The following is a 26,688-nucleotide window of genomic DNA, read 5'->3' as shown; positions in this document are numbered from 1 at the left end:
AGTTCAAAGGTATTTTCATCCATAATTAATGATGACACATATATCTGTTAATGCTCGATACTTCATTCCGTGTACTATACAGTGTACACAATTACGTAGAGATGCTGTACTGATAGACATTGCGGATGCTGACCATTATACGATAATGAGACTAACATATTTTTTCATTAAATACCTAAATTATTAGCATTTAAAATATTTTCTGCTGACACGTGCATACACGCGCGCTAAAACTCTTCTAACTCATCTAGAACAAGTAAAATTGCGGGAAACGATGGCGTGTCGACGTGTTAATATTTCAAATCTGATTAACGTTCCTTTACCTTATGTTCCGAACGTTAAATCTTTTAGCGAACGCGTTCACAAACTATTTTTAGTGAACGTTCCGTACGTTCACTACAACTAAGCCGGGTGTCTATCAAAGTAAATACTCATACTTTGACAATGACATCATATTTGCGGACCCTAATTCTTCCTAACAAAAACGTAGTCTGTGCTATCAGCTAGTTATAAGTGTCCAAGACTATAAATAATGTTTTTCTTCTATCCGCACCCCGGGATCGAGATGTAAGCCTTCTAACGAATTACCTTCAGCAGTTCGGTTCACGTACTGTAGTGCGACACGTACTCTAGTGCGACAGAGAAATTTCAAGGCCGACACTGTCGCACTACAGTGCGCTACCTGGACTGTAGTGCGACACGAACTAAAGTGCGACAAAACACTTTACGCAATAAAAATTTGACTTTCCATTTTTAAGTTTTAATGACAAGAGTGTAGTCGTGTATGAGTAAATATGGGGTTAAATATAAAATCAAAGATTACAATCCACGAAGATTAGGTCCACGAAGATTAGGTCCACGAAGGCAATAGCACCGATCATCTTAAAGTACTTCCGTACTGCTGAGTTCTCTGCGTTGTATTCCGGGACTAGGTCATGTTGCTGCATCTTCCTCCAAAGTGCTTGCTTGTGGTGGAAGAAGCATCCTCTCTTGGTAGTATACAGGTTGTCTCCATAGCGTTTATCAGGGCTCTCTCGTAGTCACTCATGACAGATTGAGGGTCGACTCCAAAAGCAAGGAGCTCATTCAAGAGGGCTTCATAATGTCCAACAGCATCAGCAATTAGGTAGGTGTTTCGTAGGGAGGTCAGTATCGGAAGCTTTCCGTTTCATATGCTGCTTTGCTGTGTGGACAGAGTTTGCTGCAGGAGTAGGAGGGTGGGAATAAGTCTTCGTACTGGTCACAGTACCTAGTGTCGTTCATCAGACTGAGACGTCCGGAGCAGATCTTCCCAGTGGATCGCCAGTAGGTCCTGTCGTCGCGCTTCTAATTATCCAGGCAGTAGCGATATCCGTCGTGGATAACGTTTCTTGAACCAGTAGTGCGTCCAGGAATGGAGGTGATTGAAGAATACATGTTGATGTTGTTCGATGCTTTGGTAGAATCATCGTGACTTTATATATGGCCCAAGAATATGAACTTGTTATCCAAATCGGAGATATACCTTCATACGATACATGTGATAGGAATGAGGATCATATGCTGCTTAAGAGTTACCCGGTGGATCACACACTGCATACGTGGCTTGAACTGACCCGAAGGAATTGTGATCAGTGGATCACTTCGAAACACGTGATGTGAACCGACGAATCGTATTCGCAAGATCAATTCGAAATAAGTGACGTGAACCGACCCGACGAATCACTTAATGGTCCATAAGAAGGATAGGATGTGACCTGAGCTTGGAAATAAGTCAGGATATTTTGTCGCAGTAGAGTACGCTACCTGGATGGTAGTGCGACACGTACCCTAGTGCGACAGAGGGTGTTTTTGTCGGACTTTGCACTAGAGTACATGTCGCATTACAGTTCGTGTCGCACTACAGTAAGATTACCCTTTCTCTAAGTAGATCTTGAAGTGAAAATCGTTTCCGATTTTACTTTTAGCGTTGATGTCGCTGAAAATTTCCGTGGTTTTTAGATTTGCCAAAAGCAAAAGTTCTTACTTCTTTCTGATCAAGGTATTCCATTAGCGTTGCATCACCATTAGCCTTAGGTAAAGGTATAAAATTCGATAACTGTTTTATCGTCTTATCGGTATCCGCATGATTTTCTGATCTAATTCTACCGGCCGAATGGCAAAGCGATAAACATTATTTTTCATAACACATCCGCGTTTTCCAACCAGTTTAAGTTAAACAAGGTTAACGGTGACCAGTCCTGTGGACAATGACATGGAGCCTATTACCTATGACTATAAATTTATAATAATGCAATTCACAGAATTGCATTTTGACGTACTTTTGGGAGTACCAAAAGCGCGCAAACTAAATATATTTGACGCGCGAATCTGTTTTTGAAAGAAACTGATCAAAGTGAAAGAGAATCTAATTTGTAATAACATCGCGCGGGGAATAATATTGGTCACGTACGTGTAATAATAAAACTATACTATAAGTATACGAATACCTAACGATTCCCTTGAAAATAAGGATAATCTATAAATCACTTTGACGTGGGACTGGGAAGCTATTCTCGCACATAACTTACGAATCCAAAATTACTAGGTCTAGAGAAGGTTCCAAAATCAAACCAGCAATGATAAGTTTATCTTATTGAACTTTAATTAACTTTAATTTTGAATCGACACCAATTCAAATTGAACGCTCGAGAGTCTGAGAAGAGGCCCCAGCTAGGGCATAGCGTACATATATTAATATCCGTTTAACCTTAAAGTTAAATAGTCTGCCCATTTACGTTCAAGTCAACGCCCGTACGTAAACGTTTGAATGCCTCCGGGCTCCGAGCGTTCATTTTAATGTCCGTTTTTAACTTTAAATGGATACAATGAGATAAAACTATGTTGTCGGAATTAGACAGTAAATAAACAACAATGAATAAAAATAAGTCACTAGTATAGCAATAAGCAAATAATAATAAAATTATTGCTCCTTAATTCGTGAATTTTTCATAAGACGCAAACTTGTGTTAACATAAATATAATAACATAAATATAATAACATAAATAATAATATTAATAAGGTCTCGCTGCTTGTTAACTGTGAGGCGGTTTCTTTTTTTGTTTATCACCCAGTCGTACAAGCTCCAATTCGTCTCACAGGGTGAGGCTGATGTCGATTGCGACAGCGCTTTCATTGGAAAACTCTGTAGTTCGGGTACCTCTCAACCGAAGTTGCTCCACCAAGAGACTGGACCGTCAGAATCTTGGCTAAAACTTGAGGCAGCGTCAGTAGAGAATAAGCCTCTTTTCTCTCGGTAGAACGTGTACTGCGAAATTAAAGTATCTTCTTCTTTGTTGCGCCGTCACACCACGTGTCCATGACATCTAGAAACTCCTTCCAGACATCCTGATTCGTGTGTTTATCATATCCCTGATATATAAGCCGGGTGAACACAAAACCCTACTGAATGTTTATGTAGGGGGGAATGGAGCTCGAGCCACCTTTTGTTGGCAAGACTAATCATATCGCTTTTATAGTTTCAATTGCGAAAAGCAAAATTTGCTAACTTTAAGGTGAACAGATAATATTTGTAATAAATTACACCGATGAAACCAACAGGAATCTTAAGACTATTGTCTGAAAATCTAAGCAAGACTATTATCGGCTCGAGAATTGAGCATAAATAGTCGACTTCTATCCAGAAACCTAGGAGAATCAGGGGACATCCTGTTGTCAATTTATGGGAGGTCGACTTTACTGCTTTGATCACAGACGTCCGATACAGCAGCGGAAGCGCAAGATCTGCTGATGAGCAATTCCGTCGGTCTGTACCTAATCAATGACGGCTAAACTAGGTAAATTTGCGCATGAACCTTTCAATATTATAGATTATACTTTTCCGAGCCACCGAATTGAGCCTGTATTGTTCTATGGCTGAGACCCATTCGATATCGGTTAGTCGCTGTCTGAAAACTATAAGCGTATTAATGGCTGTTACAGTAGGCCCTCAACAGTTGAATACCATCCCCAAGCCAACAGTGATGATTAGTCGAAGCATAATGAAACTAGCCAAGTATTTAGCGAGACACAATGATGAACTGGCCGATCAAGCACTTTTTGGGATTCCCAGCATAAAATAACAACACCTGTTTCCAAACAGTTAAAGTTAAAGATTATAAACTTACCGTTGCCTAATTCTGAGAACATGGAACGCACACGTGCCAATATGATTTTACGCGCGAATTACCCAGAATTAACTGAAACTGAATGCTGAAAGAGAATCTTATCGCGTCGCGCGGGGAATAATTTTGGTCACGTACATCATTTTGTGTTCCCTTTTAAATACAATTACCAGTGCAGAGAGTAGTTTCAGAAACGCAAATTCAACTTGCAAAGATTAATTTACCTGGGTAACCTCGCTCAGGCTTTTGCATTTATTAAGTTAAACACATTGATTTAACATTGAACATATTATGGCGATTAAAAATATGTCTATAGCAGATAGGGCGGAATGACAGGTTCAGCAACGCCCAGGAATTACAAGCAGCAAATTCTGCTACTGCTAGTGCTATCAGTATCACGGAGAATCGAAGCAAATATTATAGTGGTACCGTGGCATGTCCATTCTCGGTCAGCGTTGTATATACTTATATATGTTGCATGGATAAGTCCCTGCTTGCTGTTGGCGTTGCTGCGGCGAGGCTGGCTGGAATAATTGTCGGAGAACTCTTTGGCTTCGTACTCTCTTCACTTCTTTCTCCGCACAAAGCTGTTCAATCCGTGGGAGGCCCTGTTATTCAAATAAAGTTCTGAACCCTCAATCAAGCGTTTAGTTCTAAAACTTTGGTAATGGAAATTGTAGTTTTGTAGCTTTTCTCATAACTATCGTCCTATCGAACTGATGATCAATAAACATCACGCGGTTTGCTACAATCAAGTTAGTATAAGGAGTCGTTTACATATCAGCAGAGGGGTCTTCCAAATTGCAAATGATTACGATTGACCATATAATATTGTAATTTTGGCACAATAGCACAATACTAATAGCGATACCCGGATTTAACATTTAAACAATTTGTAATCGTATTGCCATGCAGTGTTTGTGTAACTGTAGTACTAGTTGGTAATCGCTTTTCTTGTCAAAAAGTTAATATTTGTTTCCTTCGATAGTAAATTATTTTGTCCCAAATTCATATATTTTCTAATAATACAAAATTGTTTTTAGACCAATTATACAATGTCAATAAGTCATGTGGCATGTAAGGCGCCAAAGACAAATTGCTAAAAGGCTCGGCGCAACTGCAGAAAACTGCCACTAACTGCCACAAACTGCCACTAACTGCTACAAACTGCCACTAACTGCTACAAACTGCCACTAACTGCTGCAAACTGCGCGCGCAGTGCGTGGGCGCGATTGTAGCAGTTAGTGGCAGTTAGTGGCAGTTAGTGGCAGTTTGTAGCAGTTAGTGGCAGTTTGTAACAGTTAGTGGCAGTTTGTGGCAGTTAGTGGCAGTTTGTGGCAGTTAGTGGCAGTTTGTAGCAGTTAGTGACAGTTTCTTTGCACTTTGCTCCTCCTGTGTCCTATTATCGTTGATCAATTATGTACCAAGTACACTATGTAATACAGCAAAGTCGTCAGTCGATAACTGCTGTTAAAGCCATGAAAGTTCAAAGCGAGTGCAGAAACAAGAACAAAGAAATGGCGCGAAATCATAATGTTCAAGCCACACGTACAACGTATAATCTGCATTATGCTCCTTCATCAACTAATTCTAGTTTTAAACGATTTTGACACGCTAAAATGCGCGCGTGGATTTGCGCGGCGCGTAGAAAAATTTTAAAGCTGTCGGATAGAGGTTAGTAAATTTTTCTACTGTCAACACAGCCCAAGTTATTCATGTTTTAATATCAAAAAATGTCCGATTTTTTTGTATTATTTTTAACTAATTTCCTTTTCAAATCGCTGCCACATCAAAATTATTTTACGAAAGTACATTAAATTTTCACAAAAAGCAAGTTTAATCGTTTTAGAACTAAATTAAAAAAGAACTTAATATAAAAATGTTAAAACTTTAAAATTATCGATGGAATAAATTGCCAACGTCCAAATATGTGTAAAATACGACGAAGGGAGGTCACAACACTGCGCGCAGGAGTGTTATAGTGAGGACACATGACAGCCTGTCAAAAAACCCTTTTCGCATGATCTGTCGACACTGCCTGAAGGTGACTGCTTGATGAACGATGTCAACCCATCGAGATCGTTGCTCTGCGTTGGAGGACTTCGACGCGCCGCGCAAACTAGCATTCTTGCTTCGCATTACAAAGCAAGAATGCTAGTTTGCGCGGCGCGTCAAAGCGGCGAAGTCCTCCATGCTCCAAGTGACTGTATAATAACGGATCAACGTTTAATTGACGATGTCAATTTATGGCAGCTCGGCGCGGCACAGTAACGCATCGCGCTACAAATCAACGTGGAATTTCATACGATAATAAGCTTGCAGCTTCCGATGACAATATATTCGATGTTTGATGTTGGTTTTAATCTGGTGTCATGCTTGAGTTGGTTTTGGGCCTCTTCATATGTTTATATTTTATTTGTTATTGGTATTTGATATTACAAGCTAATATGAACATATACATTTAGTATCTAAAAGTGTATATCCAGCATATTTTATAGTTTTTTAGTCATTCCTACTTCATCAAGCCTGAAACGTCTGATGAAGTAGGAATGCGATATAGTCCAACCTTTCGCTCAATCCACTGGTCAAATTTTAACTCCACAGTGCTTGTTGGAGATTCAAACTTTGGACAAATCAACTTTGGTACAGGTCGTGGAAAGATGGGACAAGCCACCCCTGGAGTTCGCCTCTGGGCAGCTACGGTTGAGGAGATCGATCCCTTGTCTTGTGTAGGTTACAGAAACGTTGTCATCATGGAAGGAACCAACAATTTAAAAGTAGATGGAACGGATGAGAGAGAGTTGTATACCAAGTATAAGAACAAAATCGCTCAGATTAGGAAATACAACCCACGTTGTAATATAAACTGATAATCTGTCCTGTGCTGCCAACAAGGTCGCATAAGATCATTTGAAAAGTTAATGTTTTTAACCAGTATTTGTACAACGATCTCAGTCAATCTAATCTTAAAGTTCTAATTGTTGATAGCTTTTTGACATTTCTAGATAAAAGCACCAACCTGCTTAAGAACAGTCTAGCTAAGTCTGATGTGAATGATATTCTTCATATTAATGGCAAGGGCGTTGGTGCACTAGTCAAGTTAATTAAGAACTGTATTTTTACATCCAAGGATCATAACAAGTTAGTAGGTAGTAGATTGTACAGCAACACACTAAGAGGAGGACCGCCAGATGCAGTCTGATATAAATGTTTAAGATTAACTCAACTAAGGAGAAATGCGGATGCTGTAGCAAAAACATTAATATTGGCCAAAGATTTCTTGAGTGCCAAAGTTGCCAAAATATTATCCACAAAATTTGTTTCAAAACATCTGAATTCAAGCTGACTGATTCCATACTTCTCTGTAAAGTTTGCTCAAAAAGAGAAAACTTAATTTACAACCCGTTTAAGGACCTTTGTACCACAAATGAGGATCTCTTCAAGGATAGCGAGAATGACAAATTTTACTCCGAAAATTGGTCTGAGGCTATTGGAAGTCTTCAGACTGCCTCCTCTATCTTGGACAAATGCAGCTATTATAGATTGAAATCGTTACACCAGCACACCCCTGAAAACTCTGGCTTAAAAACTTTATTTTACAACATTGATGGTAATAAATCGAATTTCGACTTATTCCTCTCGGAACTTGCCACTCAAAAAACGAAATTTTCTATTCTAGCTTTAGCGGAAACAAATACAGATGCTGAGAACTGTGATGTTTATGCACTTGATGGATATTCACACTTTTACGGAGATAAACTCCAAGGCAAAGCTAAAGGCTCAGGCGTGTGCTTGTATATTCATGATTCCCTAAATGCAACAATTAATGACCAACTTTGCACAATCACACCAAATTTAGAAACCCTATATGTAACTATCAACCATGGAGATAGCAAACTCAATATTGGGGTGTTGTACAGATCTCCAAACGGAGACTCAGTCAAATTTGATGAAGAATACACACAATTAATGTCCAAATTTCCAAAAAATGCAAAAACTATAACTCTTGGAGATTTCAACTACGATTTGCTTAAAAATCAGAGTAATAAAAAACAGGTTCAGAATTTCGAGAACACTATGCTCTCTTATGGTTACTTTCCTCTTATATCTCGTCCCACTCACTCAGTAAATGTAGGCCAAAGCTCCTGCATTGACAACATTTTTACTGATGAGATTGACTTGGTAACCCTCTCTGGAGTTATTGAAGACACTTCTTCCCATCATAAACCAATCTTTGCTTTCTTTGACATCAGTCATTTAACTTCTAGGAAAACTTCCCCTAAGCCTAAGCAATTGCAAAGCTATGATTTCTCAAACCGAAATGTTGAACTACTAACAAAACACTTGCTATCTAAGAAATGCATACTAACAAACAATGAAAATCCAATTGAATTTGACGAATTTTTTGAAATTTTTAGCTCAGCTATTGACTCCTGTTGTAAACTCGACAAACCCAAACTCACCAAACGAAATCCTATAAGTAATCCCTGGATATCCGACACTACAGCTTCTCCAAGAAAAATGTTGATACTTTAATTACAGACCTTGAATCCAAAGAAGATATCATGGCAAACAGTACCAACTTTGAAACCTTCTTTAACATCTTCACACATACAATTGACTCTAACTGCAAACTAGATAAACCCAAAGTCTCCAAAAGAAATCCAATTAACAATCCTTGGATGACAGATGGAATTTCAGAAGCTATTTCAACTAAAGAGGAGCTGTATGATGACTGGATAGCCTCGAAAAAGTCAAAAGAATTTAGTCCAGATGGAAATATTGATCTCCACACAAAATTTTCAAACTATCGTCGATGTCTTAAAGGTGTAATAAAAAGTCAAAAAAAGAAATATTACTGTACTAAGATTATGGATCATCAAGGAGACAGCAAAAAGACTTGGGAAGTTATCAATGAATTAAGAGGAAAATGCAAAAAAACCATAAAGCCTCAATTCTGTGTCGACGGAGTACGCATCACAGAACGTAGACTCATAGCCAACAAATTTAATGAGTACTTTGCCTCAATAGCATCGAAATTGAATGAACAAGTTGATGGGGAAATGAAAATTGAGCCACTTCCTTCATTTGTTGAATTTTTACCAAAAACTAACCCAAATTCGATGTACTTAACAGACTGCACTGAGAGTGAAATATCTCATATCATTTCTGAGCTACAAAATGGCAAAGCTAGTGATTTCCCCATTAGTGTTATTAAAAAGGCCTCACACATTCTCAGCCCAGTGCTTTCCATACAATACAACAACCTTATGTCAACAGGATGCTTTCCCGCCATCCTTAAGATAGGTAAAATTAGCCCCATCTACAAAAAAGATAACGAAGAACACTTACAAAATTATCGTCCAATTTCCACTCTCCCAATTTTTGGTAAAATTTTTGAAAAGGTTATCTACTCACGGCTTTATGGTTTTCTCTCGAGTCAGGGAATACTGCACGATAGCCAGTTTGGGTTTCGAAAGGGTCATTCAACATCACATGCACTCAACTACTCTATTCACCACATTCAGCAGTCACTCAAAGCCGGTAATCATGTTTTAGGAATCTTTATCGACCTAAGTAAAGCATTTGATACAATAGATCACTCAATACTTCTCAAAAAATTAAACACATACGGGATCAGAGGACGGGCACACAAACTCCTGGAAAGTTATCTTTCTGACCGTAAACAATATGTTGGTGTGCTCAATGAAATATCTGATACTCTACCTGTGCTTTTTGGAGTGCCACAAGGGAGCTGCTTAGGGCCCCTTCTGTTCTTAATTTACATAAACGATCTTACAAACTCTGAAAAGAACTCTAAATTTGTTCTATTTGCTGATGACACAAATATCTTCGTCGCTGCAAAAAGTAAAAACCTAGCATACAAAAAAGCCAATGAAGTCCTAAATTCCGTACACCGCTACATGCTTGCCAATAAACTTCACATAAACACTGGCAAGAGCTGTTACCTTGAATTCTCAAACTCTCGATCCAACAAAGATAAAGATACACCCTCTGATCAAGAAATCAATATCAATGGCATACCCCTGGAGAGAGTACATGAAACTAAATTCTTAGGTGTAACAATCGATGAAGACCTAAACTGGAACGCACATAGAAGGAAATTAGCAAAAAAACTAGCCAGCTGCTGTGGCATGCTAAATAGAATTAAAAATAACATTCCCACATCACTCCATAAAGATCTATATCACACTCTGTTTGAAAGCTATCTTGCATATGGTATAACTGTCTGGGGAGGGGCATCTAACAAAAAACTTGAACCTCTGTTCAAAGCACAGAAAATGTGTGCCCGCATAATGTTTGGAGATAAAGAAGCATACTTGGATAAATTTAAAACTAGTGCACGATGCAGACCCTACGGGGAGCAAATCCTGGGCAAGGAATTCTACAGAAAGGAGCATACAAAACCCCTCTTCAACACTCATGAAATCATGAATGTGCATAATCTGTACTTCTAACATTGTATTAATGACATCTTCAAGGTCTTGAAATATAGAACCCCTATATCACTATACTCCCTCTTTGAAACATCTGGCAGACTTGGCAAAGAGACACTCATTCTCACACCTAAACCATCAGACAGCTACATATACAGGGCAGGGACAATATGGAATACAGTACGACAAAATCTCATGCTAATTACATTCACCTGTTATAAGCCCAATCACCTCAAATCAACCATAAGAATCACCATCACTCACACTCAAAAGGAAGGAGAACCAAATGACTGGAACTTAGCTTTAAACAGCGTTCGACAAAATTCAAAAACTTTAAAATTGACCTTGCCTAGATTACTTAAGCTTGAAAAAGCGGTAGTATCTTAGCAAAATATAACTTGCAGCAGCCCCATACCTTGTCATGAACATAATATCGAAACTACCTCTGTGATCACATCTTTCTCTGGGTGCAAAATGAATATATATAATAGGTTTATTAGTTTTATAGAAATTTAAAAGTTCTATAGAAATTTATTATATAAGGATTATAAACATTTTATTTGTGTGTTTTGTGTTATGCATTTTTATACCTATTTTAGAAGAGATTTTTATAGAATGTTAGAAGTGCAGTAGGGTCAGTTTCAGACGAATTAAGCATAAATGACATCACTGCCATGTCTGAAGTGGTTTGTAAATGGGCCATTGTTAGCCCCAAGCGTTTTGGTCCCTCATTCCTGCCACTCAGCATTGCCTACTGTAAAGTAGAAATTTTTCTAAGATAATAGAGAAACTGACCTTGTCTCACTAAATTCAACCACTTACCATAATAAAAATACTAACAACCAAAGAAAGTTTTTAAATAATTATATACAATCACCAAAAATATTTCCTCAAGTTTACTTCTAGCTAACTAGTTCGTGGTTTAAGCTCTTATTTTATTTATGATTAAAGGAATGTAAAATAAAACTTTTCGTTTCATTGAAAACTTTTCGTTTCATTGACAGCATAATTGAAGCAATTGAAAAGAAAGGTCAGCTGTATGATAACTGGGTGAACTCAAAAAAGCTCCCTGACTTCAAGCCAGTTGCTTGGAGATCTGAAACTCCACAAAATTTTTCGTGATTACAGACGCTGTCTTAAAAAGATAATAAAAAACCAAAAAGATACCTATAACTGTAACAAAATTCTTGAAAATTCTGATAGTTCTAAAAAGATGTGGGAAGTAATAAATGAGATAAGAGGGAAAAGGAAAAAAACCATCAAACCCCAATTTATGGTAGATGGAGTCCATGTTGTTGAAAGACGGGTGATAGCCAACAAATTTAATGAGTACTTTGCCTCTATTGCCTCAAAAATGAATGAAAATACTCATAATGGCCTTCTTTTAGAACCTCTTCCCTCTTTCCTCGAATTCATGCCACCAAAAACTCCCGATTCAATTTACTTCCATGACTGTAGTGAAGATGAAATTTCTGAAATTATAGCCAACTTGAAGAGTGGGAAAGCTAGCGACTTTCCCATAAGAGTAATCAAAAAACTGTCGGGTATTCTTAGCCCAACTCTTGTTGTTCAATTTAATCGCCTAATATCTCAAGGGATATTTCCGTCAGTTCTGAAGCTTGGCAAAATAACCCCAATATACAAAAAAGATAACGAAGAACTGATTGAGAACTACAGGCCTGTTTCCACACTTCCAATTTTTGGTAAAATTTTTGAAAAGATAATATACAAACGTCTTTACAGCTTCTTGGTTAGTCAAGGAATCCTTCACGACAGTCAATTCGGATTCCGAAAGAGTCACTCAACATCACATGCACTTAACTACTCAGTTTTTCACATCCAAAAGGCCCTAAAGCAAGGTCTTCATGTTCTAGGAATTTTTATTGATCTAAGCAAGGCCTTTGACACAATAGACCACACAATTTTGCTTGAGAAACTTGAAATATATGGGATTAGAGGAGTGCCACTTAAGTTACTGGAAAGTTACTTGTCGGACAGAGAGCAGTGTGTGTCCGTCCTGGGCGAAGTATCAGACAGACTTCCTGTTCTCTATGGCGTTCCACAGGGGAGCTGCCTTGGGCCTCTCCTGTTTTTAATATACATAAATGACTTAACAAACTCTCAACTCGATAACACTAGCTATGTCCTATTTGCTGATGATACAAACATATTTGTAGTTGCCAAAACTAGAGCAGAGGCCTACAATAATGCAAATAGGGTCCTACGATCAGTCCACGAGTACACATTGGCTAATAAATTACATGTTAACGCCAAGAAAAGTTGCTACATAGAATTCAATACAGCTAAAAGAAAACTTGATGATCAATCTTTATTAATTGAAAATAGACTTTACCTCAACGACCTACCTCTCTCAAAGGTGCAGGAAACGAAATTCCTGGGAGTAATTGTCGACGAAGGCCTAACTTTCAATCCCTATAGAGACAAACTAGTTAGAAAACTCTCGTCCTGTTCTGGGAGGCTATACATGATTAAGGATAAAATTCCATCATCTATCCATAACCCAGGTCAATATCATTAAAAATATGTCGTATATTATTATATCTGGGTGAAATATGTCATGGTTTTTATCACCCGATGGGGCATTTTTGGGCCCCACAATGATCCAAATTGGCAGAGCCCGATCCAGGGGGACAAAGCCTGCTACAGGCGAGTCCTAGAAAAATTTATTAAAAAATTCTTAACTTTTTTGATATAATTTTTCAAACACAAGGATATTTTTTATATGATATCCCCCGTCAGATATTTAGATCCATGTCAGATATGCGCTCATCTTATCAAATATGCGGGGACGTTTTTCATGTCAAGTTTTGCCTGTAAAATACAGGTAAAAATATGCGTGAACCTTCTCAGATATTTGTAAATCATGACATGTCAAGATTTCGGATGTCATGATTTCGGATGTCATGAAAATATCAAAATATTCGCAAAATTTTTTCAAGAAATTTTTTCGAAAAATTTTTTTTAAAGGAATTCTGTAATCAACTATTTCTGAAATTAAATTAATTTGTAACAAAATTTAACAATAATTTTGTTATGTCGTGGTTTTCCTTCGAAATATGTCGTATATTAATATGCGAAATATGTAATGATATTGACCTGGGATCCATAAGGACCTGTACCACACACTTTTTGAAAGTCACCTATCTTATGGCATTACCGTTTGGGGAGGTGCAAGTAATAATAAATTTCAACCACTATTTGTAGCCCAGAAAAAGTGTGTTCGTATCATGTTTGGTGACAAAAAAGCATACCTTGATAAATTTATGACATGTGCTAGGACTAGACCTATCAGTGAACAGAAACTTACTAGCAAATTCTTTGAGAGAGAGCACACCAAGCCAATTTTTGCCCGTCAATCACTCATGACATTGCATAATTTATACGCGTATCACTGCTGCAATGAACTTTTTAAAGTCTTTAAATATCGAACACCAATTGCACTATTTGAACTTTTCTGTTGGTCTAAAAGACCCGGCAAAGAAACTCTTCTTATAACAACCATGCCCTCAAACAGTTTCGTTTACAAATCTAGTTGCCTTTGGAATTCATTCCGTCAGATGTTGGCACTGAACGACCTTGAAATCACTCATGGTGTATTCAAATCAAAGGTAAAAAAAGTCATTCTCTCGTCTCAGGGTAAAGGTGACAAGAATACCTGGGCCCCTTTGGCAAACTTTCTGAACTCAGGCAGCTTGAACGACTAAATTTGAAAAAATAAAACTTCTTGTCTGAATGAACTATTAGAACCTCAAGAAGCTGATCCGCATGTCTCCGCTACTAAAATGTTTAATGAGCCCAATCACTCATCACTTAACAGTTTAATCTTCAAAGTGAGTTGTACAATCTAGGTTGTTTTAAGTAGCTGTTGATAGTGTAAAACAGGAGTGACTTGATCGTTTTCATAACTTCGATTTACAATTTGTACCATAATAAAACTAGCACTGCCATGGGGTTCAAAAAGGGTCATTGTAAGCCTCCAGCGTAATGGTCCTAAGTCTCTGCCCCATGCAGTGCCTGTCAGCATCAGCTAACAGAATAGCCCTAACATAACGATCAAGCCACAAATTAGGTTCTATAATGATTTAATATTGTTGAATAAAGAGATTTGAATATTTTGTTTTATTCTGAATATTTGTTTTATTCTGAGTCAATTTAATAATGTATTGCGAGCAGCTGTGACTTAAATATCGCATAACAATTATATAACTTAATTTATAAGTTCTTTATAAGGAAAACAAAATTAATGTCAGACACGTCGCCACTCTCAGCAGTCAACCAGGGCTCATAAAAGCTTAATAGCGCCTGGGTCCTTTCACCAGCTGTGGCATGTGAGTGGTGGTGTGGTCAGACCTAACAGCGTGTATTATTAGTAAATACAAGCGCGCTAGCTGCTAGCATACTTGTATCACCTACTTTGAAATCAAGTTTATTCGGATATTTTAAATTTATTAATTGATTGTGTATTGAGCTAGTGATGATGGATGAATAATAAAATTGTCTTTTCTCAAAAATTGTCTTTTTTCATCTAAGTGTGATGTAACGTAGCCCTTCTATTTCAGCTGCATCAATACAATGGTTGAACAGTGCTTGGCTACGACGTGTCATAACATACAATGAACGTAGGTCACATTGCTGCTTGTGCTCATCAGTACCTGTGTGAGAGTCCGAGAAAGAAGCCTGACATGCAAAACAATACAACAGAGTCAAACAGTATATATACAATAAAGTAATTCAAGTGTTGCAATTGGCTGAGCACAATCCAGAGGTAACGGAAATTGTCCACTGCTACCAATATTACATAATAGCCTGACATGCAAAACCAAGCGAGACAGTGAAGATTTTAGACTCTGGATGGATGGTAGGCTCGTCATCAGAGTGTCTAGACCTAGCTTGCTGTCTGTTCCTTCAAACCGATTTACTTAGCAGCTGTTATTATTATTAAATCTAAAATAGCTAATAATTTAATAAATTATTAACAGGCCCCTTAACGTGGGCAATAATATACGCTTTATAAATTATATAAACAAATTGAAGTCTATTTTCCAATGTTGTTAAGTGTCTCTTTAGATCTGTTTTGGTCTTTCGTGGGAGTTCCCACATTTGTTGGTTGAGAATGCTCAACATAACATACATGATGCTTGACTGCTTTATTGACCCGGATAGGCACCGGGGGCAGACATCCCAACACCAGTGCGTTGGGACATAGTGTTGGTCTGCTTCAGGACGTGTTAGATCCTAGAGAAGCCGCCATCCCCTCTACTGCTTTAGCTCAGCGGCAGCATGAGCCCTGGTTTCCTGCCACATTGGTACCTCTGAAAGTACAGAAAAGTGGTGGATTTCGGGGTCCAGGATACTCCCTCTTTGTTCTTTATGGTGGTAATATTTCTCTGAGATGTTTGCAGAGTCTTTATTTCATGATCTTTCTAGTCGGATAAATCCTGGAGAGCATCATTTTGTCCCCAAAGAAATTCGACTCTCCTAATGAATGCTTTTTGTGTGCTGCTTTTTGTTAACACTTCATCTAGATAGGAATGTGAGTCTGCCCCACCCAGCTCTTCTTTCAGTTGCAGGTAACTGGTGTCTTGCACCTCCAGACACAATAGGAGCTGGTGTACGGGGGAATCAATGAAGCTGTTACAGAAACGACAGGCCTCACCACTGCCACCACCCATGATCTTTTGGATGTTCGCAAAGAGTGGTGAGCTGCCGTGAATGTAGTCCATTATTCGGCTGTCCAGATTTTTACTCGTGTTGTGCCCGAATAAAAAGTTGTTTTTGTCTAGGAGCAGCCCACTGTTTTTGATCTTTGTGATCACACCGAGTATCTTGGTCTCCTTGTTGTTACTGACAGTTCTGCATTGCAGATTTGTTTCGATGCTGTCAATCCAGATCTTATTTTTGTAGCTCATCAGCTGTAGGTTATACAATAAATTCCAAAATCCTAATTTTGTATCGTGATGGAGACCGGTGTCCAAACAAAACTTTTACTAGGTTGTTAATCTATTCAAAGAGTGAAAGCCAATTAGCGTAGTTGGTTAATCATCGGATTTGTAATCGTGAGATTGTGAGTTCGAAACCCACTGCCTGCCTAGTCGTGGGGTGAGTGTCGTCGACATTCAGCTAAAGATCCTGAGTGGTCTATGCAGCCCCCCGGTCTACTCAGCCGAATATTCGAGAAATCGTGTGTGAGGGTTAAATGAGAAGCTGTCCATTGCAGCGAAGTCTCGGGCGAAGAAAGTATGGTACACACTACCTTAACCGTCACTGGCCTAATTAAATCCTTCGGCTTCCTGTAATTGGCTAGTTACACTTGTGTAACAATGTGGCTGTTGGAATACTCCGAAGTAAAATAAGTGTGAGATAAAAAAAAATTGACCCTGCCAAAACACTTCAAAGATATGAGATATGAAAAGGTACCCTATGGTATATATATTACCCCTCAAGTTGCCCCTTAAGTTCTTATTTGCCATTGTTTACTGCTGTTTTACAGCACCAAATGGAAGCAGTGCTATCTCAGGGGGGGGGGGTCCAAGTGGATATTTGTAGATATTTGGATAATGTCATCCACTTTTTCGTGAATTATCCATTACAATAATCTACAAATATCTACATTTATCTACAAAAAATGTATATCTCAAATATGTGCCCAGAAATTCTACTGAATTTTTGGAGATAAATGTATAAATTTGTAGAATTTGTAGAATTTTCGTGAATTATCCATTGACAATAATCTACAAATATCTACATTTATCTACAAAAAATGTAATCTCAAATATGTGCCCGGAAATTCTACTGAATTTTTGGAGATAAATGTATAAATTTGTAGAATGTCATCCACTTTTTTCGTGGATTATCCATCCTACATTAATCTACAAATATCTACAAATATCCACTTGGCTCCCCCCCTATCTCAGCCCCTGTTGCAATAGCAATAATAGCTGAAGATCAGAGAATTTGATAATCAGAGTGCAAAAAAACTACACAGCACTGTCATGTGATATGACAGATGGTGCAGGCCCAAACTATTTCATAAGGAGTTGAAAGCCATCGAATTATTCATGATATATATACATCATTTATACTTTCGTTGATACTTTCATTTAAAGTCTAAAGATTTAATTCTACTGGGAGAGGTTTTTGAAATAAGAAAGTAACTTCTGAAGAACTTACATGTTAATTGTCTTGATCTTCGGATTTGATTATTATACAGGGTGAGCCAAAAGTCAGTACCCATACGTTGGCCTTTATAGCTCAGTCACTGAGTGCCCAATTTAAATACTTCTTTCTGGTATGACTTAGTACCACCACTGGTTCGAGGAATTTGTCAACTCGAAAAATATTCGCGTTCATTTTTTTCAAATGGAGGTTCATTTTCACATTTATTTGATAGTTTGGATAGTCTGATCAAGCTAAATGTTATTGAATTGTGTTTGGGCCATTCGAATTACGTTTGTCCTGAAAGAATTAGAACTGTAGCTTCTCAGATGACCGAGATATGAAGCATAACGAGTTTATTCATTACGTGTGATCAGGTGATTGGTTTACCTAATCACGTGATAAGGTGCCCCCGTTAACTACCCCGTTAAACATTATGGGAATTGTTAAGGGTGCCCAATTAAGGTGTCGTGTCACGGTGTCACATAATCACCCAGTCAATATTGTTAACGAGATACATAAAATGCTTGATAACTTCGTCATTTCTAATCCGTTTTGCCTCATGTTTTCAGATCATATGCAACATTTGATAATCTACCGTCTCTGAAAAAATTAGGCGTTCATCATGTTCAGAGAAAACAATATAGGTGTTTTAATATTGAATGGGCGTGGTCTAAAATATTCGAATTTTCAAATTTTGACGACGGAATCCTCGAACCAGTAAGTACAGTATGCCATCTGCAAAGCAACAGCTCTCAAATATAAAACACGGCGGAGCTATTAAGGCCAACGTATGGGTACTGACTTTTGGCCCACCCTGTATGTTTTCACCTTGACTTTTGCAGTTTAGCAATGATAACTGCAGCCGACCAGCAAATTCAGATTAAACTGAAAACAACAGAAGAACAGTATGTGATCGATCAGAATGTTTTCTCGGTTTCAAGCAACTCGTCTCAAGTTGAATTGCAGGATCTGATCAAGAACCTTCTTGAAATATCAGAATCAGACACTGAATTCAGCTTCCGAGTTGGTGATGAAATCCTTCAAAATACTCTCAGAAAATACTGTGAGAGTTCCAATTTCTCTGGTGAGGTAGCATTGGAAATAGAGTACCAAGAAAAGCGAAAGGCTCCCGAGGAATCTGTTGTTATTGATCTAGACGATTGGATTGGTGGGGTGGTAGCAATAGATCCTCTTTGTTTTGCTGGACTGTACAATGGACAATTAGCAGTCATCAGTTTAGATGGATCCAATAAAACATATGAAATACACAGCAAACCTATCAAAAGCATTGGATATATCAAGCAGTACAAAGAAAATGAAAAGCAGAAACATTTATTAGTGACATCGTCTTTAGATCAGAATCTGAGCTTTGTTGCTGTTGATGACACTGAATGTACATCTCTGTATACCTTGAAAGGACATACAGAGACAGTGAATTGTTGTGCTGTAAGCCCTTCAACAGAACAGGTTGCCAGTGGTTCATGGGATACTCATTTGAAGGTAATGTTCTTAATTGGTATCTCTAAACCTATATAAATAAAGTGTAGCCTTGAAACTCACGTTTCAGTAGTAGACTTTTACAAGTAAAAAACTTTTACAAAACTTTTACAAAAAACGAGGGCGTTGACTGTAGTGATCTCAAAAATACAATCCAATTCATCATTTTAAACATTAAATCGTTTGAACATGTTCAGGTGTGGTCTACTTCCCTCAACGAGCCATGTGATAGTGACCCACGCAGCAAACGCAAGAAAAACGCTGGCTCCCCCCAATCAGCCCTCCTCAGAACCCCTCTTTTGACATTAGGTACTTTGTTTGGAACTGTGTCTCTAGAACTAAATAGCATGTTTTGAGATTTATAGATTCTTTGAAATTATTAGTAATTTGAATGAGGATGTACAAATTGGTCGATTAATTGAAGATGAACCAACCAACAATTAAAGTTGTTGATTTTTTCGAGGATTTCAAACATTTTATAATCTTCTTTTGATTGGTCGGCGTCGACTGTAAGCCTTCCTTGCGGTGGCTTTCACAACGCGTCCCCATTCTCCAACTCCTGCTGCTGGAGAGAGAGACTCCCAAATTATATACTATAAATATATTATACATAGATATCGACAACAGACTCCGAGAGTCTTGAAGTTCTGTTACCACCGCCCCTGGTGCAACCCCTTACGGGTTAACGATGGGGAGATAGGGACTTCATTTTATAATCATGTTTCAGCCTTTGATGTTTTAAGTGGTTCACTTACGTAACATTATTACTATGTTCCATGCACAGTTAATGGTTTTATTAGTTGGTAAACACATAATCACACGCCTCAAGCTGGTCACACACAAGCAGTAACAAGCGTGTACCTTTACATACCTAGCCTTACATACCTTACATACCTTACATACCTTACATACCTTACATACCTTACATACCTTACATACCTTACATACCTTACATAATCACACTCCTCAAGGTGGTCACACGCAAGCAGTAACAGGCGTGTGCTGGAAAGATAACTCTCAGCTGATAACTTCTTCTTGCGATATGTCTGTCAAAATATGGGACACTCAGCTCATGTCATGGTTTGTTGGGCTTTTTCACTTTTACTTGGCTTCCAGTTTGACATGAACATAAAAATAATTTGAATGTGAAGTTGTTTCACTTTGAGCATCGTGTGTTGAACTTATTGTAACTTCAAAATATTTCAGTGAAGTGTTTTCGAAGCTTCAAAATATATCGATTTAAATTTTAACATATATCCTTAAATTTCATTAATTCACTTTCACGTTAACCTAAACTGTTTATATTGCAGCGCGAGAACTATCACAGTGACCTCGTCTCTTCAGAGTGTGGCTTGGTCAGACAGGTCACAGCTTATTGCTACAGGTTCATCCGACAAATACGTCAGGTCAGTTTAATGGTTACTCTTATATATAATAACTATAAAGCCCGTGATCACAGGGAGGAAAGTAATAGTATTCTTTGGTACTCAGTTTTTATAGCATCAAAAAATATCCGTCACATCCGAGTATACAGCCCATTAAAATGCAGCTCGCACTGAACACGACGTAATTACTAATTACCACAAATAGTCATGGATCTGACGACATTCCCGTCTATATAACTTCCGCCCCGGGGTTTGAGACTTGGAATACCTCAAGGGACCCATTAGAAACAAATTTGGCTTGGGTAGAAATTTTGGCTATGGTGCAGTTTTGCGCAATTGACCACGCCCTTTTTTGGCGCTTTTGCAACTTTAGAATCAAAATAACTCCGCTTCTAATTGGAATTAGAAGCTCAGCTTGGCTTTAAAGTTGTTCAGAATCATCACATTTAGGGGGGTAGAGCATAATTTTAAAGTCAACAGACATCGGGTTGTTGAGTTATGTGACCACACCCTTATTTACCCTCGCGAGTCGTGATTTTCACACTAAATACGAGATATCTCGGCTTCTGATTGAGCTACGTGCTCATCCTGGGCATTAAAATGTTCAGAATCATCACATTGAGTAGGGTAGAGCACAATTTCAAAGTCCTCAGATGTCAGGTTGTTGAGTTATTCGGCCCCAACCTGTTTTTACGCTCTCGCGGGTAGCGATTGCAGCGCTTAAAATCAAAATAACTCAGCTTCCAATTGAAGTTAGGAGCAAAACTCGGGCAGCAAAATGTTCACAATCATCACATTGAGTGGGGTAGAACGTAGTTTCAAAGTCCTCAGACGTCAGGTTGTTGAGTTATTAGGCCCCGCCCAAATGTTTACGCACTCGCGAGTCCCGATTCGACGCTTAAAATCAAAATAACTCTGCTTCTGATTAGAGTTAGGAACTAAACTTGGGCATTAAAATGTCCAGAATCATCACATTGAGTGGGGTAGAACGTAGTTTCAAAGTCCTCAGACGTCAGGTTGTTGAGTTATTAGGCCCACACCATAGTATTTACGCTCTCGCGAGTCGCGAGTGGACACTTAAAATCAAAATAACTCGGCTTCTGATTAGAGTTAGGAACAAAACTTGGGCATGGAAATGTTCAGAATTATCACATTGAGTGGGGTAGAACGTGGTTTCAAAGTCTTCAGACGTCAGGTTGTTGAGTTATTAGGCGGAACCCTATTTTTACGCTCTCGCAAGTCGACACTTAAAATCAAAATAACTCGGCTCCTGATTAGAGTTAGGAACAAAAGTTGGGCATGGAAATGTTCAGAATTATCATATTAAGTGGGGTAGAACATAGTTTCAAAGTCTTCAGACGTCAGGTTGTTGAGTTATTAGGCGGAACCCTATTTTTACACTCTCGCGAGTCGCGAGATCGACACTTAAAATCAAAATAACTCGGCTTCTGATTAGAGTTAGGAACAAAACTTGGGCGTGGAAATGTTCAAAATTATCATATTAAGTGGGGTAGAACGTGGTTTCAAAGTCTTCAGACGTCAGGTTGTTGAGTTATTAGGCGGAACCCTATTTTTACGCTCTCGCGAGTCGACACTTAAAATCAAAATAACTCGGCTTCTGATTAGAGTTAGGAACAAAACTTGGGCGTGGAAATGTTCAAAATTATCATATTAAGTGGGGTAGAACGTGGTTTCAAAGTCTTCAGACGTCAGGTTGTTGAGTTATTAGGCGGAACCCTATTTTTACGCTCTCGCGAGTCCCGAGTCGACACTTAAAATCAAAATAACTCGGCTTCTGATTGGAGTTAGGAACTAAACGTGGACATAAAAATGGTCAGAATTATCACATTGAGTGGGAAAGAGTGTGGTTGTACGGGATTTATAGAGTATTCACTGTTTGCTCTGGGCGAAACTTACTTTTTCTGGTTATTAATTTAATTTTCAAAAAATAGGGTGCTGCCTAATAACTCAACAACCTGACGTCTGAAGACTTTGAAACCACGTTCTACCCCACTTAATATGATAATTCTGAACATTTCCATGCCAAACTTTTGTTCCAGACTCTAATCAGGAGCCGAGTTATTTTGATTTTAAGTGTCGACTTGCGAGAGCGTAAAAATAGGGTTCCGCCTAATAACTCAACAACCTGACGTCTGAAGACTTTGAAACTACGTTCTACCCCACTCAATGTGATGATTGTGAACATTTTGCTGCCCGAGTTTTGCTCCTAACTTCAATTGGAAGCTGAGTTATTTTGATTTTAAGCGCTGCAATCGCTACCCGCAAGAGCGTAAAAACAGGTTGGGGCCTAATAACTCAACAACCTGACATCTGAGGACTTTGAAATTGTACTCTACCCTACTCAATGTGATGATTCTAAACATTTTAATGCCGAGTTATTTTGATTTTAGGTGTCGACTCGCGACTTGCGAGAGTGTAAAAATAGGGTTCCGCCTAATAACTCAACAACCTGACGTCTGAAGACTTTGAAACCATGTTCTACCCCACTTAATATGATAATTCTGAACATTTCCATGCCCAACTTTTGTTCCTAACTCTAATCAGGAGCCGAGTTATTTTGATTTTAAGTGTCGACTTGCGAGAGCGTAAAAATAGGGTTCCGCCTAATAACTCAACAACCTGACGTCTGAAGACTTTGAAACCACGTTCTACCCCACTCAATGTGATAATTCTGAACATTTCTATGCCCAAGTTTTGTTCCTAACTCTAATCAGAAGCCGAGCTATTTTTATTTTAAGTGTCCACTCGCGACTCGCGAGAGCATAAATACTATGGTGTGGGCCTAATAACTCAACAACCTGACGTCTGAGGACTTTGAAACTACGTTCTACCCCACTCAATGTGATGATTCTGAACATTTTTATGCCCAAGTTTAGTTCCTAACTCTAATCAGAAGCAGAGTTATTTTGATTTTAAGCGTCCGAATCGGGACTCGCGAGTGCGTAAACATTTGGGCGGGGCCTAATAACTCAACAACCTGACGTCTGAGGACTTTGAAACTACGTTCTACCCCACTCAATGTGATGATTGTGAACATTTTGCTGCCCCGAGTTTTGCTCCTAACTTCAATTGGAAGCTGAGTTATTTTGATTTTAAGCGCTGCAATCGCTACCCGCGAGAGCGTAAAAACAGGTTGGGGCCTAATAACTCAACAACCTGACATCTGAGGACTTTGAAATTGTGCTCTACCCTACTCAATGTGATGATTCTGAACATTTTAATGCCCAGGATGAGCACGTAGCTCAATCAGAAGCCGAGATATCTCGTATTTAGTGTGAAAATCACGACTCGCGAGGGTAAATAAGGGTGTGGTCACATAACTCAACAACCCGATGTCTGTTGACTTTAAGATTATGCTCTACCCCCCTAAATGTGATGATTCTGAACAACTTTAAAGCCAAGCTGAGCTTCTAATTCCAATTAGAAGCGGAGTTATTTTGATTCTAAAGTTGCAAAAGCGCCAAAAAAGGGCGTGGTCAATTGCGCAAAACTGCACCATAGCCAAAATTTCTACCCAAGCCAAATTTGTTTCTAATGGGTCCCTTGAGGTATTCCAAGTCTCAAACCCCGGGGCGGAAGTTATATAGACGGGAATGTCGTCAGATCCATGACTAAAATTCTTATTTAAAAAACGTTAAAACAATCATTGCACGCGCGTGTTTCAACACCGCACCGTTACCATCTTACCATGGTTACTATGCAACTTCCTATTTCTCATATGATTTACACGTGGGCGGTCGTACAAAAAGAAAGTAATAATAATAATATGTATAATTACTGTTACTGACCTGTGTGATCAAGTGTACAAATCAAGTGTACAAATTAAAGGAACAAATATCACCTTCCCGGTGCAATGTATGCACTATGATAATTATACTAATCTAATTAATTAATTGTATAATTAATTATTTATCTAATTAATTTATTATATAATTAATTAACCCAACAGGTTGTTTGATCCTCGTGGCTCAAGCGGTACAATAGTACACAGCACACTACAGGGACATGACATGTGGGTGTCATGTGTTAAGTGGTCACCTACCAGTGATGTGGAGATGGTATCCGGCTCGTACGATGGCAGGACTCTCTTGTGGGATATCAGGAGCCCTAGGTCTCATCTTGCTGTTATAAGTGAGTTAGATAATACTGGTTTAATTAGTTAATTAGTTAGATAATACTGGTTTAATTAATTAATTAGTTAGATAATACTGGTTTAATTAATTAATTAGTTAGATAATCACACAGTGACTAAGTAACTATTAGTGTAGTAATTAGTTATGTAACAATGATAAGCGCACTACATTGAACTAAAGTACCATGACAAATGACTATTTACCGTGAACAATAGACTTTGGTTTGGTACACCAACATTGTTTATACTGCAACCTGTGTATGAGGGGGGAGACTGGTTAGCTGGGGGGAGGGGGGGGGGGGTATAGGTAGTTATAGTGCTTACGTTCTTAATTCTTATGTCAATTTTTGTTCGGCGAAACAATAGGTTTGACACACATTTAAAATAATTGCAATGCCACATAATACTAAACATAATGTTTCGCTATTTTGTCGAAGCTAACCGTAACACTGTTACCAGGTACCCACGAAGACAAAGTACTGTGCTGTGATTGGTTGGAAGGGCGTGTTATCAGTGGTGGTGCGGACTCAAAACTTCACATCTCTAACCTTTAAATACAGCACTTTCTGTTTCACTTTCTGTTTCACTTTCTGTTTCACTTTCTCTAACCTTGGCGTTTAGATACATGATTTGCACTGAAATAATTGGATCTGTTTTGGAGTTTACCAGATTGGAGTCGTGGGACAGATTGGTTATTTGGTAAATTTGACCTGTTGATCTTGTGTTACTGTGCAATCTAATTGTGCGGAATTTTTTCAAAGATTAATAATGTTTGACAGTTCAGCTTTAGGGGTGAATTTTTATGGTTTTTATTTTGTTCATTAACTTATTACCCATTTTAACTTCATTTAACTTTATTCTGACTGTAGTGTCTTCTCTTTCCTATAGATGTGGATACTCATGGGGAGGTGTTACGTGTTTGTTTACTTTAATAGTAAGCCCCCGTGCCCTGTTAGGCGGGTTGAAGGGGTGATACATATTTTGTATTATGGAACGCTTGTAACACTTGTAACGCCTTCTTGTTACCCCCCCCCCCCCCCCCCCCCCCCCCCCCTTTGAAGGCCCCGAATTATTTTCTGAACGAAAGCTCAAGAATAACCGAGAAATCGACCTTTTTATTAACTCATTTTGATGACTGTTTCTGCCCTAAAATTGCACGAAAAATCGATTTAGCTAGGTTTCAGAACCTATAAACACTTCCTTACCCCTCAAAATTGATGTTTTTTAGTTGATACAAGCAACAAGCAACATATTATGTGTTGATCCTTCGGTTCTACAGCTCTTGACCTAGGGTTGAAACCGAAAGATCGAGGCAATCCTCACCTTAACTGATCAAACTGGTACTAACAGAATTTTCAGGTAGAAATGTTCTTTGCGATACGTATATTGCAGCTTTGCAACTTGAGTGAAGACCAAAGTACGAAAACACACATGCACAGCAGGTAAGCAACTCACTTTTAGTGACTTGAACGAGAAATCGATTTAAATTCCTTTCACAGCCCAACAACACTTCCTTATTCCTCAAAATTCATGTTTACTCAAACGAAGAACATTCTGATCCTGCAATATAATAAGAACAAGGAGATCGTCTCCTTAACAAATTGAACAGGTACTATCACAAGTTCCAGAGAAGAGCACGATCGGTGTCACGTGACATAACACCTCTATTACAATTGGTCGCTCGGTTAGAATCACGGAGCACATTATGGCTGCCCGTCGTCAGAACAAATTTAATTCAGTTGTTAGTTTGATTGTTATATTGTGGTGTTCGTAACCTTCCTTCATTGTGTTTCTTTTGACTTTGTTGTCATGCTCTTGTCTGGAACTTGTGATAGTACCTGTTCGATTTGTTAAGGAGACGATCTCCTTGTTC

At 38.4% G+C, this 26,688-nt stretch overlaps 1 protein-coding gene across 1 annotated transcript; it reads left to right on the top strand.

Annotated features, from left to right (window-relative positions):
• Nucleotides 1-18,621: 18,621 nt before the first annotated feature.
• LOC134824203 (ribosome biogenesis protein WDR12 homolog) lies at nucleotides 18,622-25,672 on the top strand. Its single transcript, XM_063835979.1, has 6 exons — nucleotides 18,622-19,280; nucleotides 19,475-19,586; nucleotides 20,249-20,357; nucleotides 20,588-20,683; nucleotides 24,633-24,814; nucleotides 25,275-25,672. Exons 1-6 carry the CDS (start codon nucleotides 18,630-18,632, stop codon nucleotides 25,367-25,369), a joined length of 1,245 nt encoding a protein of 414 aa, XP_063692049.1. The 5' UTR covers nucleotides 18,622-18,629; the 3' UTR covers nucleotides 25,370-25,672.
• Nucleotides 25,673-26,688: the final 1,016 nt, after the last annotated feature.

Source organism: Bolinopsis microptera, chromosome 12 (genome assembly GCF_026151205.1).
Source record: "Bolinopsis microptera isolate Bmic1 chromosome 12, MBARI_Bmic_1.0, whole genome shotgun sequence".
NCBI classification, from domain to species: domain Eukaryota; kingdom Metazoa; phylum Ctenophora; class Tentaculata; order Lobata; family Bolinopsidae; genus Bolinopsis; species Bolinopsis microptera.
The sequence above is the reverse complement of the archived record's forward strand: the minus strand, read 5'-3'. Positions and strand labels throughout refer to the sequence as shown.

Excerpts from the sequence above, each read along its gene's own strand:
- LOC134824203 (XM_063835979.1), top strand. The coding sequence starts at position 18,630 with ATGATAACTGCAGCCGACCAGCAAATTCAGATTAAACTGAAAACAACA. Across the intron at positions 19,587-20,248 it reads AACCCCTCTTTTGACATTAG|GTGGTCACACGCAAGCAGTA; the intron begins GTACTTTGTTTG and ends ACACTCCTCAAG. Across the intron at positions 20,684-24,632 it reads TCATCCGACAAATACGTCAG|GTTGTTTGATCCTCGTGGCT; the intron begins GTCAGTTTAATG and ends TTAACCCAACAG.